Below are 13,193 nucleotides of genomic sequence, written 5' to 3'. Positions count from 1 at the left end.
ATTGGCTATTTGTCAATAAATCATTTTCTTCGAGGTGACTTGTAGTGTTTGAACACAGTATATGTTCCAAAATCCTACTGCAAATTGATTACTCCTATTTCCTTTCTTGGGTATTAGCGTGACTTGTGCAGCTTTTCACTCTTTAGGTTTGTATCTTTCTACGAGCGAGCAGTTGTATATGGCTGATACATATGGAGTTATTGTATCGGCATACTCTGAAAGGAATCTGACTGGTATATAATGTGGATCAGAGGCCTTGCCTTTCCTAAGTGTTTTAAGCTACTTTGCTACACCAAGGATACTTACTTCTAAGTCACTCATGTTGGCAGTTGTTCTTGATTCAAGTCATGGAATATTTACTTTGTCTTCTTTTGTGAAGGAATTTTGAAGACCATGTTTAGTAACTCTGCTTTAGTGGCACTTTCATCGGTAACATCACCATTGTTAGCACTCAGTGAAGGTATTGATTGCATCTTACTATTGGTGTACTTTATATGTGATCAGAATCTCTCTGAGTTTTTGTCAGATTTTGAGACAGAGTTTCTGATTTAAAACTGTTAAAAGCATATTGCACTGAAGTTCTTGCTAAGTTTCAAGCTTCTGTAAAACTTTGCCAATACTGGAGATTTTGAATTCTCTAAAAATTAGCACATTTTTCATTGATTTTATAACGGTGCTCTGATCTGTTTTGTGTACTATGGGGTATGAGTACCACCTCTTATCAGTTTATTTAGTATGTCTCTCTCAATTAACATCATTTAATATTTCTTTGAATTTAAACCACATCTGGTCTACTCTTATATAGTCAAATTGGCATGAATGGGGACTCTCTCTTAGGAAGGTATAAAATGAATTTTTATTTGCTTTTTTAAGTAGATGTGTTTTGCCTTTATTTTTTGGTGGATTTGAATGCTGTTGTTGTTCAGTTTAGCTACAACAATGTTATGGTCACTAATCCCTGTATTTATCAATATGCTCCCTATTTGGTCAGGATTATTTGTTGATAAGAGACCAAGTATGTTTTCACAGCCATTTACTCTCTGAGTGGGCTCCTGAACTAGTTGTTCGAGATAATTTCCTGAGAAGGCATTCGGCTCTATTTTGGTGGTGGTTAGTGTTTAACGTCCCGTCGACAACGAGGTCATTAGAGACGGAGCGCAAGCTCGGGTTAGGGAAGGATTGGGAAGGAAATCGGCCATGCCCTTTCAAAGGAACCATCCTGGCATTTGCCTGAAACGATTTAGGGAAATCACGGAAAACCTAAATCAGGATGGCCGGAGACGGGATTGAACCGTCGTCCTCCCGAATGCGAGTCCAGTGTGCTAACCACTGCGCCACCTCGCTCGGTGCTCTATTTTGGATGGTGCTTTATGCCTATCACCAACTTTTCATGTATTTTCACCAACATATTGGGGCTACATTGAAGTCACCACCAACTAAAATTGTATGAGTGGAGTAGGTATTCGAAATGACACTCAAGTTCTTTTTTAACTGTTCAGCAACTGTATCATCCGAGTCAGGGTGTTGGTAAGAGGAACCAATTATTAATTTATTCCAATTCCCAAATATGATCTCTACCTATAGCAACTCATAAGAACTACGTACTTCAGTTTCAGTGCAAAATAATCTACTTCTGACAGCAATAAATAACCCACCAGTAACTGTATTTAATCTATGATAGAGCACTTGCACGCAAAAGACAAAGGTCCCGAGTTCGAGTCTCGGTCCAGCGCACAGTTGTAATCTGCCAGGAAGTTTCATATCAGCGCACAGTCCGCTGCAGAGTAAAAATCTCATTCTGTATTTAATTTATACTTTCCAAACACACTTATACCCTTAGTAAAAATTGTGGCTGAACTTATTACTGGCTTTAGCCAGCTTTCCATACCTATAACAATTTGAGATTCAGTGCTTTTTATTAGTGCTCAAAGCTGTGGTTCTTTTCCAACACAACTAAAACAGTTTACAGCTGCAATATTGATTTTTGTCATCTCTACCCTCTTCCTGCTTTGATCCAACACCCCTGAAAGCCCTTTCTGGACTTTCTTCAGACACTCCAACCTTAAAAAGACTGCCCAATCCCCTCCACACAATCCCCGCTACCAGTGCAGCTGCTTCTTCTATGTAGTGGATTCTTGACCTATTTAACAGAACCCGGAAACCCACCACCCTCTATCCAAAGCCAAGGAATCTGCAACCTACATGGTTGCAGAACCATCTGAACCAGATTTCAGACCTCCTGCTTGGCTCCGTACCAAAGCACCACAGCTACTTCTGTTGATGAGGCTTATAAGCAAGATTGACAGTCTTTACTACTTGAGCTACCTGCCCAAAACCGGAGACAGTCTCTTCCAATCCAAAGCAACCCACATTGTTGGTACCAACATAAGCCACCACCTACAGTTGGCTGTACCTGTGTTCTTTGTGGCATGCAGAAGCTTCCGTTCCACATCTGGAATGACTGCTCCCAGTATGCACATGGAATGCACACTGGATTCCTTCTCCTCCTTGGCTGCCCTATCTCTAAGGGGCCTCATTAAGTGCATGATATTGGAGTTCCCAACTGCCAGTAATCCCACCCTAAATGAATACACAGACCATGTGGGCCAAGAGGATTCTTTTGGAACAGGGCAAATGACTTCAACTGGCTCAAGGATTTCAACAGACACAGATAGCACCTGAAATCTTTTCATCTGACAAATTAGGGAGGCCCTTGGAAAATCTTTTACTACCGACCACACCTTGGAACGACCTTCCAGTCGACAATGGGTGAGGGATCAACCTCATTGCAGGCAATGCCAGGGGCAGCCACAGTAACGGGCCAATTGTGGGACATGTAGGTCATGCTGGACGTCCCTCAGATCACACCATTCAGCCACCCACTGAGATGCCTATGAGCAACAGCCTTAAGCTGTGTGATTGAAACCAACACTGCCTGGAAATGTGAGCAAAAGGTCACCAACTCAGTTCACATCTGAATACAGCAATAACAATTACTGCTCACTCTAGCTGAATAAACACTTTATTTACTTTAGGATCCACTACCTCATAAAGTAATTCCCATGACACTATAAGAAGTGAAGATGCCTAAAATAAGCCAACACTGTTGTCTTTTGGTCAATACAATATGCTTACAAGGGAAAAACATGATTAACTGAGCTTCTTGATGGGTTTTATCTTTTTGTTGACTCCAACAGGAGTCCAAGAAATTTTTAAGGTTTTATCCACTTAGTGTGTGACCATTAATATCTATTTCGGGTGCTAACAGGTGGTAATTGCTTGTTTGATTTAGTCTCATAAAGACTCATTTTATGGGATTTCAAACAATGGAAAATCCAGGCTGTTAGATACTTCCACCTACAAACCATGCCACAGTGATCCCATTCCAGTAATCCAGCAGGATCTCCAGTCACTACTCAAATCCTTAAGCCCATCCCAGAACCTCTCCCCAGAGTCCATCTCTTTACTTACCCCTACCACTCCCCACACTCCTACCTTCTACATGCTTCCTAAAGTCCATAAACCTGAACACCCAAGACACCCCATTGTGGCCAGTTACTGTGCCCACACTGATAGAATCTCTGCTCTTGTAGACCAACACCTTCGACCTATTACCCGGGACCTATCCTCCTATATAAAAGATACCAACCATTTCCACAACGGACTCTCCACAGTTCCTGTCCCTTTACCACACAGTGCCCTGCTCGTCACTATTATTCCACCTTCTTTTACACTAACATTTCTAATGCCCATGGCCTTACTGCTGTTGAACACTACCTTTCCAGACGCCCTATGGATTCCAAAACAACAACCTCCTTCCTAGTCTCCATGACCAACTAAATCCTCAACCACAATTACTTCTCCTTTGAAGGCATTACCTACAAACAAATCCATGGAACGGCTATGGACACCCGCATGGCACCATCCTATGCTAACCTATTCATGGGCCATCTAAAGGAATCCTTCCTAAAAACCCAGAATCCTAACCCCTATTGTGGCTATATTGGGCCCCATTTGAACCATTTATCTAATTTAGAATGTTCAGACAAAACAATGTGTCCAGTAGTTGAGAGAAAACATACATCACACCTGTCTACAAGAAGGGTAGCAGGAAGTGATCCACAAAACTGTCAACCAATATCCTTGACATTCATTAGCTCAAATGTAGTGAGGTATCTCAAACACAATGACCACATCAGCATGGAATCTGAAAACATCAATAATGTGAAACCCAGTTTCCACTTTTCTCACGACATTCTGAAACTCGTGGGTCAAGGCATTCGTGTTTGACGCAGAATTTCTTGATTTCCAAAAAGTATTTAACAAAGTACCACACCTATGCTTATTATCAAATCAAAAAGTATGAATGAATGGTGTGTCAAGCAAAATTTATGACTGGATTGATATTTCTTGGTAGGGAGGACACAGAATATTATCTTGGAAGGAAAGTCATTGCCAGATGTAGAAGTAATTTGTCCCAGGGAGGGCCATTGCTCTTCATATTGTATGTTAAAGACCTTGCAGACAATATTAATAGTAACCTGAGACTTTTGACAGATGGTACAAATATCTATAATGTACTGTCTGAAGAAAGCTGCACAAGTATTCACTCGGATATTGATAAGATTTCAAAGTGGTGCAAAGATTGGTAACATACCTCAAATGTTCAGGAATGTAAAATTGTGTACTTCACCAAACGAAAAAACAAAGTATCTTATGACTAGAGTTATCAGTGAGTAACAATTGTAATTGGTCAACTCACATAAATACGAGGGTCGTCCACAAAGTAAGTTCCATTTGTATTTCTATCCATGGCTACGATCGCATGCGTGGCAGTTACTCTGACCCAAGGAGAAGACACGTACACCATTTTCAGATCGCTGCTACTGATGTGTGCTTTGTAGTGCTTCTTTACGTCAGCCGTAATTGAAAATGCTGCTGCATGTGAATTCGTTTTCTAAATGCAAAGAAAGTTAAACCAAAGGAAATTCATCGGCAAATCTGTGAGATTCATGGACAAACTGTTATGAGTGATTCAATGGCTAGAAGATGGGTCAGACTGTTCAATGAAGGACGTGATCAAGTGTATGATGAAGCACGAAGTGGATGCCCGTCTGTGATTACTGATGAACTGGTTCACACAATTGAAGAGAAGACTAAGCACAACACTTAGTGCCCTTGCTATGGAAGTTCTGCAAATCTGACGATCACTATTTCGTGGAATTGTTACTGAAAAACTGAAATTTAGAAAACTTTGCTCACATTTGGTACCCAAAATTCTTACTGAACAACACAAAAACCAATGGATGGGCAATGCACTTCAGTTTTTGACATGCTACAATGAAGAAGGCAATGGTTTTCTTCCTCAGATAGCCATGGGGGATGAAACTTGGGTATGGTAGAACACACCTGAAACAAAGTGGCATCAATGGAATGGAGGCACACATCATCCCTAACGAAGGTTAAGCCTAAGCAAATCTTGACACCTTGAAAAGTTATGTGCACCATTTTTTGGGACAGAAAAGGCATTTTGCTGATTGATTTCTTACCACAAGGCCAAACAATCAATGCACATGGTTACTGCAAGACCATTAAGAAATTGCGCTGCGCAATACAGATCAAACACCAAGGATTACTGTCAAAAGGTGTTGTTTTTTTCCACACTAATGCCCGACCTTACATGGTGAATGTGACCAAACAACTCCTAAGAGAATTTCACTGGGATGCTTTTGATCACCCTCTGTACAGCCTGGGCCTCTCTCCTAACGACTAGTGGCATTTAAACATCCCTTTTTCCTGTCCTCCATATGTGAATGGAATGATTAGAATCTCTACGAATAAGTATGATGGGAAGTACCCTCTGTCAAGCACTTCACAGTAGTTAGAAGAATTTTAATGTTAGAGAGCAACAATACCTGTATGGCAACATCTCAACATGGACTGGCAAAGTTGCTCAGTGATGCCTGGGCCATGTCGAATAGCTGCACATGAGTTTGTAAGTGTGCTATTCCGTATCACTGACATTATTAACCAGGTAATGTGCACGACACTTTTCATGTGCCCACACAACCATTAGTTCAACGGATTTAGGTCATGATTGCAGAAGTCAATGCAATGCAGTTCGGTGCCTGATCCTCTTTCTTGAGAAGGTCTCAACAGCAGGCAGATATTCTAATTAAAGTGCATTAGGATCATAATGCATGAACCACATAACATAAACAGATGCTAGGAGCACATTTTTCAGTAGTGCAGGCTGTATGTCCCAACATAAAATGCAAGTGTGCTGGTCCATATAATTGTAGATGTAGTATGCATAGGGCAGTCAGATGACCATGAGCAACACCACACAATGAGTCAAAAATCAGTCTTGATGATTAGCAGCTGTATCACAGGGATTATCACCTCAGTGTTGTATAATTTCATGATGTCTTTTTTTATTTTTATTTTATTTTATTCTTTTTTTTTTTCAAAATATGACCTCTAAAGTGAACTAAGTGCTTTTGAACAGGAGTACATGGTACCCCATTTTGTGCAGTGTCTGAGTCTTGTTACCAGTGCAATGTAAAAAATCTCTTCATAAAGTCAGTTGGTCTTGCTTTGACCATAGAATTTACCCCCCTCCTCCCATCCAAAATTTGTTTATATATGTAGAAAAATTCTGTAGTTTGATTTGGGATAGAATTCCATTGCCTAGATTATGTTTTCTTTATCATTTGCTTATGGCTGAATTGAAAATTGATTTTTTTTTTTTTTTTTTTTTTTTTTTTTTTTTTTTTTTTTTTTTTGGAAAATTTAACTTAGATAATGTTAATTAGAACTGAATGCAGTATTATTATTCTGTGGGTTTCTTTGTATTATTATTTGGCATTGAATTATTGTTCTAAATGCAGGTATAGTGAAGCCATTAATAGCTGCATCTGTTGGTCCATATGGAGCATCATTACACGATGGTTCAGAATACAGTGGATCATATGTAGAGACAGTGAGCAAGAAACAGATGATGGACTGGCATAGATCACGAATGCAAGTACTTGTTAATGCTGGGGTTGATTTTCTTGCCATAGAAACAATTCCTGCTCAAGATGAAGCTGAAGCATTGGCAGATCTTTTGAAGGAATTCCCTACACAGAAAGCATGGATTTCATTTTCATGCAAGGTTAGTAATTCTGATAATAACTGTCATTTCAAAGTTTACCACTTACTTTTGCATTACAAAAACATTCACTTACTTTTGTAAGAAAAAGACGAAAGTAGAAACAATATCTCTTCCAATGGTCCTCAAGGGCCAGTATGAACAATTAAGACATGGTAGCATCCAGTAAGATATTATGCGCATTGAAATGGAAAACATTTGATGAAAACTGACTAGAATTATTTTTCTTCTTTTCAACATTCACTTTCCAGTTATTATTTACTTTGTTTGTTCTGGATGACATTTGTACTTAATTTCTGAATAGGCCCATTTTATCTTGTTTCAATAATTAAAGAACCCCGTGTGTGACAGTTTTAGTCACGTTTTGTATACTTTTATTTGTGGCCATGTCTGTTGCTGTCTATTAACCCTGCTGTTCTCCTTAAAAATAGTATACATTCTTGGTACTATGGGTCGTAATGACACATTAAGCAAAACTCTAGAAGATTGTGTTATGGAAATATTATTACATGGCATTTAATATAATTAAATTCTTGTTTGACCCAAATAAAGCATTATTAGTTATGTAGTATTGGTATTGATCAAAATTCAAGCAAAGAAATATAGATATATCTCTTCTAAACACAAAGAATATTTTGCAAAAATATAAACAAATATCAGTGTTATAACCTTTAATCCCCAATAATTGCGTGGATATTCAAACACACTCACTTAGAAACAATAGCTGGTTACATGATAACAACTCAATATCTGTTATTCGACTGCCGTGCCTTGACATGCGGCCGGCGCCATTCCTTGGAGACATGGACAGTGCGGAGACATTCATGGCCTCTTGTGAGGCCCCGAAAAGATCCCGCGGAGAGACACGAGAGTATGGTCGAAAATGTCCAGGACGGAAGCTCATGCGTGGAATGTGCCTCCTGGACGAGATGATGGGTGTCATGGACCTGGGGGTGTGCTCCAGGGAGATGGGTCCCGGAGAAGGTGGCGTCGCGACTGGGGCCAGTTCCAGCGTACTCGGAAGCGGTAACGATGTCGGCTGCACCAACACGTACGGTAGATTGGCAGCAGCGACAGGACTGGCTTCTCGGGCTGGTGGAGGCGAAGGAAGGGGTGGTGGCACCAGCGTGGCCACCACTCGTGGGCACATCTGGTTGTAATGGCGAACAACCATGCCATCGTCCGTATGTATTTCACAAAGCCGGCGGGCGCGAAGAGCCTTGACCACCCCTGGAATCCATTTAGGGCGTGATTCATACCCTCGTGCCCACACGTCAGCGCCCACCGAGTATTTTCTCGCACTAGGGGACACAGCACAAGGCCTGACAGGGTGAAGCAGGTGCAGTAGAGTGCGCGGTTGGCGGCCATGCAAAAGTTCAGCAGGGCTGCGATCACCCAGAGGTGTGAAGCGATAAGAACTCAGAAATTGCAGCAGAGCGTCATCTGTGGAAAAATCACTAAGGAATTTTTTCATCTGGCTTTTGAAAGTGCAGACAAGGCGCTTGACCTCCCCATTCAATTGCGGATGGAAAGGCGGTGCTGTAACATGATAAATCCCTTGTCCAGTACAAAAATCACGGAAGGCCTGCAAAGAGAAGTGAGGGCCATTGTCCGTGACGATCGTGGATGGAAGACCTTCTAGCTCAAAGATTTTGGACAAAGCCAGCGTCGTTGCTGCAGTGGTGGGCGATGGACATCGAACAACAAATGGAAACTTCGAGAAGGCGTCAAACAACAGTAGCCAATAAGTATCGAGGAAGGGGCCAGCAAAGTCAGCATGCACCTGTTCCCATGGCTGCGCCGGAACGGAGAGGGTGTTGTACGAGGTGCATCCAGTTGCTGAGCACACTGACCACATGCTGCAACCATGTGGGCGATGTCCAAATCAATACCGGGTCAGTAAACGTGCCTGCGGGCCAGGGACTTAGTCCGAGAAATACCCCAATGGCTTTCGTGCAACAGTTTGAGAACATCTTTGCGAAGAGAGGGTGGCACCATGACCCATGGAGATGCGCCATCCTTGGCCAGAAGAACAACACCATCACCAACAGACAGACGAAGGCGCAAGGCATGGTAGTTGTGAAGGGGATCCGATGCCCGGCCCTTAGTCCTGTCCGGCCAACCCCGTTGAACAAAACCGATCACCTGATGCAGGACCGGGTCCCACGCAGTAGCCGACGCGACCTGCGAACCTGTAAGTGGAAAAACCTCGACCGCACGACATTCTTCCTCATCAGTGTAGAAACAGAGTAGTTCATCACGATCGAAAACAGGGGCGGGGTCCATCGGCAATCGCGACAATGTGTCAGCATTGGCGTGCTGGGCCGTGGGGCGATAGTGAATCTCATAGTGAAAACGAGCCAAGTATAAGGCCCAATGTTGCAGGCGGTGAGCTGTCTTATCCGGAAGCGACACCGATGGGCTGAACAGAGAGACCAGCAGCTTGTGGTCAGTGATGAGGTGAAACATAGAACCATACAAAAAAACGCTGAAAATTTTCTAGAGCATAAGTGATAGGGAGCGCCTCCTTTTTGATTTGCGAGTAACGCCGTTGCGCATCGTTGAGGGTCTTGGAAGCATAGGCGATGGGTCGTTCCAACCCATCCTCATACCGATTGGCAAGAACAGCCCCAAGGCCATACTGTGACACGTCAGTCGCCAGAACCAAGTACTGACCCAGACGGAATGTGGCAAGACAAGGTGCCAACTGCAAATGAGCCTTCAGGCGGACAAAAGCCTGCTCACACTCGTTGGACCAACAGAAAGGGACGTTTTTGCGTAACCGCTGATGCAGAGGATGAGCTACCGCCGCCGCGGATGGAATGAATTTGTGATAATAAGCAATCTTGCCTAGAAACGCCTGAAGTTCTTTGACTGTAGACGGCCGGGGTAGAGCGTTAATATCCGCAACGTGCTGACGTAGAGGACGTATACCCTCACGGGACAAGTGGAAACCAAGATACACAATGGAGGGTTGGAAGAACTGTGACTTCTCCAGATTGCACCTCAACCCAGCTGAATGCAAAACCCGAAACAGTGAACGCAAATTGCGACGGGGCTCCTCAGTGGAGGCCCCCGAGACAACAATGTTATCCAGATAGTTTATGCAGCCGGGAACGGAAGCCGTGAGCTATTCCAAAAACCGCTGAAAAATGGCCGACACGCTAGTGACACCAAATGGTAACTACTGGTACTGATACAACCCACAAGGAGTGTTGATGACGAGAAATTCCTTGGAAGAAGCATCCAACGGCAACTGATGGTACGCCTCCGATAAGTCAAGTTTGGAAAAGAACTGGCCCCCAGCGAGCTTGGTAAATAACTCCTCAGGACAGGGAAGAGGGTAAGTGTCAGTGAGGCTCTGAGTGTTGACAGTGGCTTTAAAATCACCACAGAATCGCAGACTCCTGTTTGGTTCAGAAACCACCACAATTGGCGAATCCTATTTGCTGGAGGTAACAGGAAGGAGAATCCCTGAAGCTATTAACCTGTCTGTCTCAGCCTTGACAGGTGCATGCAATGCCACTGGAATAGGGCATGCCCGGAAAAACTTAGGGCAAGCTGTAGGTTTAAGAGTAATGTGGACTTCAAAATCCTTGGCACAACCCAGACCAGCAGAGAACACGGACGAAAATTCAATCCATCCAGTTGTTGATACGGAATATCCTCAGATATGAGGTGCACATCATTATCAATGGAGAACCCGAACAACTGCATCCTAACCGAACAGGTTTTCAGTGCCTGCATGATCCACCACATAAAACGTGAGGGGCCTAACAACAGACTTGTATGCAGTGGAACCATCAAACTGGCCAGTGATAGGAATTTTCTGTTTATTATAAGTTTTCAGATTTCGAGTAACTGGAGACAAGGGAGGGGAGTCCAACTCCAATTATGTGCGAGAATTAATGAGAGTTACTGCAGAGCCAGTGTCCACTTGCATGCAAATGTCTTTATCCAGAACACAAACAGTAACAAACAACTTATTTGTTTGAGAAAGCACACAGTTAACATCCACGTCCAATGCCTCATCCTCGTCGACAGGAACTTTAGGGGACTGACACACAGTAGCAATGTGGCCTTTCTTCCTACATGAATTACACGTGGCCCAACATTTTAGACATGCGACCCTGTCATGCTGTACGAAACAACGTGGACAAGAAGGAAGTGCGGAACGAACCTGCTTCTGTGGCTGCTGTTTTCGCTGTGAGTGTTGCAGCCCTACACAACGTTGTTTACGTGAGTGAACCGCCGCCACATCTTCGTTCTCCTGTGAAAGAGGCAAATAGTCTGTGTCGAAAGTTGACTGTACATCGCCTACATCACACCACGCGTCTATTTGTGCGCCAGCAGCGTGAGACACTTCAAAGGATTGAGCGATGGTTAGAACTTCTGACAACGAAGGGTTTGGTAGTTGTAGTGCACATTGCCGAACTTCTTTATCAGGAGCAAGCCTTAGAATAGCATCCCTAACAATTGAAACAGCATAAGACTCATGATGAGTGTCCGTGACAAATTGACATTTCCTACTCAGAACGTGTAGTTCTGCCGCCCAAGCGTGGTAAGATTGATGGGGCTGTTTACTACACCGGTAGAACGCCACGCGGGCGGCAACGACATGGGTGTTTTTTCGGTTATAGTTAGACAGTAAGTCACACATTTCTTGGAAGGACAGAGAGGCAGGTTCCCGCAGAGGGGCTAACTGAGATAGCAGCTGATAGATTCGTGGGGAAATCCAAGATAGAAATAACGACTTACACATAGGAGCGTCGACAACACTGAAAGCCAAGAAGTGTTGCCACAAACACTTCTCATAATCCTCCCAGTCTTCAGCGGCCTTGTTGTAAGGAGGGAATGGAGGCGGAGAAGAGGAAGACAGACGATGAGTAAGCGACGTCGACAATGCCTGAATAGCAGCCATCAGCTGTGTTTGTTGTTCAATGAGTGCTTGCGTAAGGTGTTCCATGTCTGCCCCGTCACGAACACACAAATCCACAACGCAGTGAAAATATCCGACCTCGTCGCCAAAAAGTGTTATAACCTTTAATTCCCAATAATTGTGTGGATATTCAAACACATTCACTTACAAACAATAGCTGGTTACATGATAACAACTCAGTATCTCTTATTCGACTGCCATGCTGTGACATGTGGCCGGCGCCGTTCGTAGCTAGGTGGCGCTCCTGCGCTCAGCCGAGTTGCGGAGCGCCTCTATCGCCATTTGCGCGTACTGTCGTGGTGGCACTGTTAAATGTCGTGGCACTGGCACAACAATCAGTGTATTGTTTTCCTTACAGCATGAATCAAAATACAATAAAATCACAATTGTTAATTTTTGTCTCCTTACATCGTGGTTCAAAATACAACAAAACCACAATGGTTAAATTTATTTTCAACAGGAAATATCAAAATATAAATAAATAAGAAAATATTTATTTCCTTATAACTTTGATCAACTATTATTGGACGCAGAATACAAATAATACATTACTTCTTGAAGTCTGAGCAATAATATAGCATACAATTACTGGTCAATGATTGGTTTTTCTTGCACATGTATGTGGCAGTAATCTCATCAAGCATGTTAACTGCACCTTTTGTGGTATTGTAGTCCAATATCATTTTTGGCTTTTTACCTTCTGTGTTGCTTATTTGCTTATCATTCTACATTGTAATCATTAATGCAACATCCTTATTTTCTTTTGATTGTGGGATACTACTGTTGTATCTTTTGTGAATTGGAATTATGAGTTGTGAATATCTTGGCATGATAACTTAGGCAGTTCCATCCTGTTTTTTCTAACTCTACCAACACCATGACCTTCCTGGTGAGAAGTGCTTGGCACCAAGTGTAGGATGTAAAAAATGTAATGTTCTGTTCTCTTAGCTCATATGTCAGATCCATGACAACATACAAACTTGGTTTTTCTCATGTGCTATATCAGGTGGTTTTCCTGTGTAGATCTGTGTTTTCAGAGCATACAAACTGGTACTGTCACACAGTGTCCACATCTTTATCCAATACTTGGTGCATTTGCTT

At 42.7% G+C, this 13,193-nt stretch overlaps 1 protein-coding gene across 7 annotated transcripts in view; it reads left to right on the top strand.

Annotated features, from left to right (window-relative positions):
- The window catches only part of LOC126322497 (uncharacterized), a 125,071-nt gene that overhangs the window by 58,161 nt on the left and 53,717 nt on the right, over nucleotides 1-13,193 (top strand). For all 7 annotated transcript variants that reach the window (XM_049994390.1, XM_049994372.1, XM_049994373.1 and 4 more), the window contains exon 4: nucleotides 6,891-7,156. In XM_049994390.1, coding sequence (XP_049850347.1) covers nucleotides 6,891-7,156 — 266 coding nt within the window. The remainder of the gene's footprint in view (nucleotides 1-6,890; nucleotides 7,157-13,193) is intronic.

This window comes from Schistocerca gregaria, chromosome 2 (assembly GCF_023897955.1).
Source record: "Schistocerca gregaria isolate iqSchGreg1 chromosome 2, iqSchGreg1.2, whole genome shotgun sequence".
In the NCBI taxonomy this organism is placed as follows: Eukaryota; Metazoa; Arthropoda; class Insecta; order Orthoptera; family Acrididae; genus Schistocerca; species Schistocerca gregaria.
This window is presented reverse-complemented; position numbering and strand designations above follow the sequence as displayed.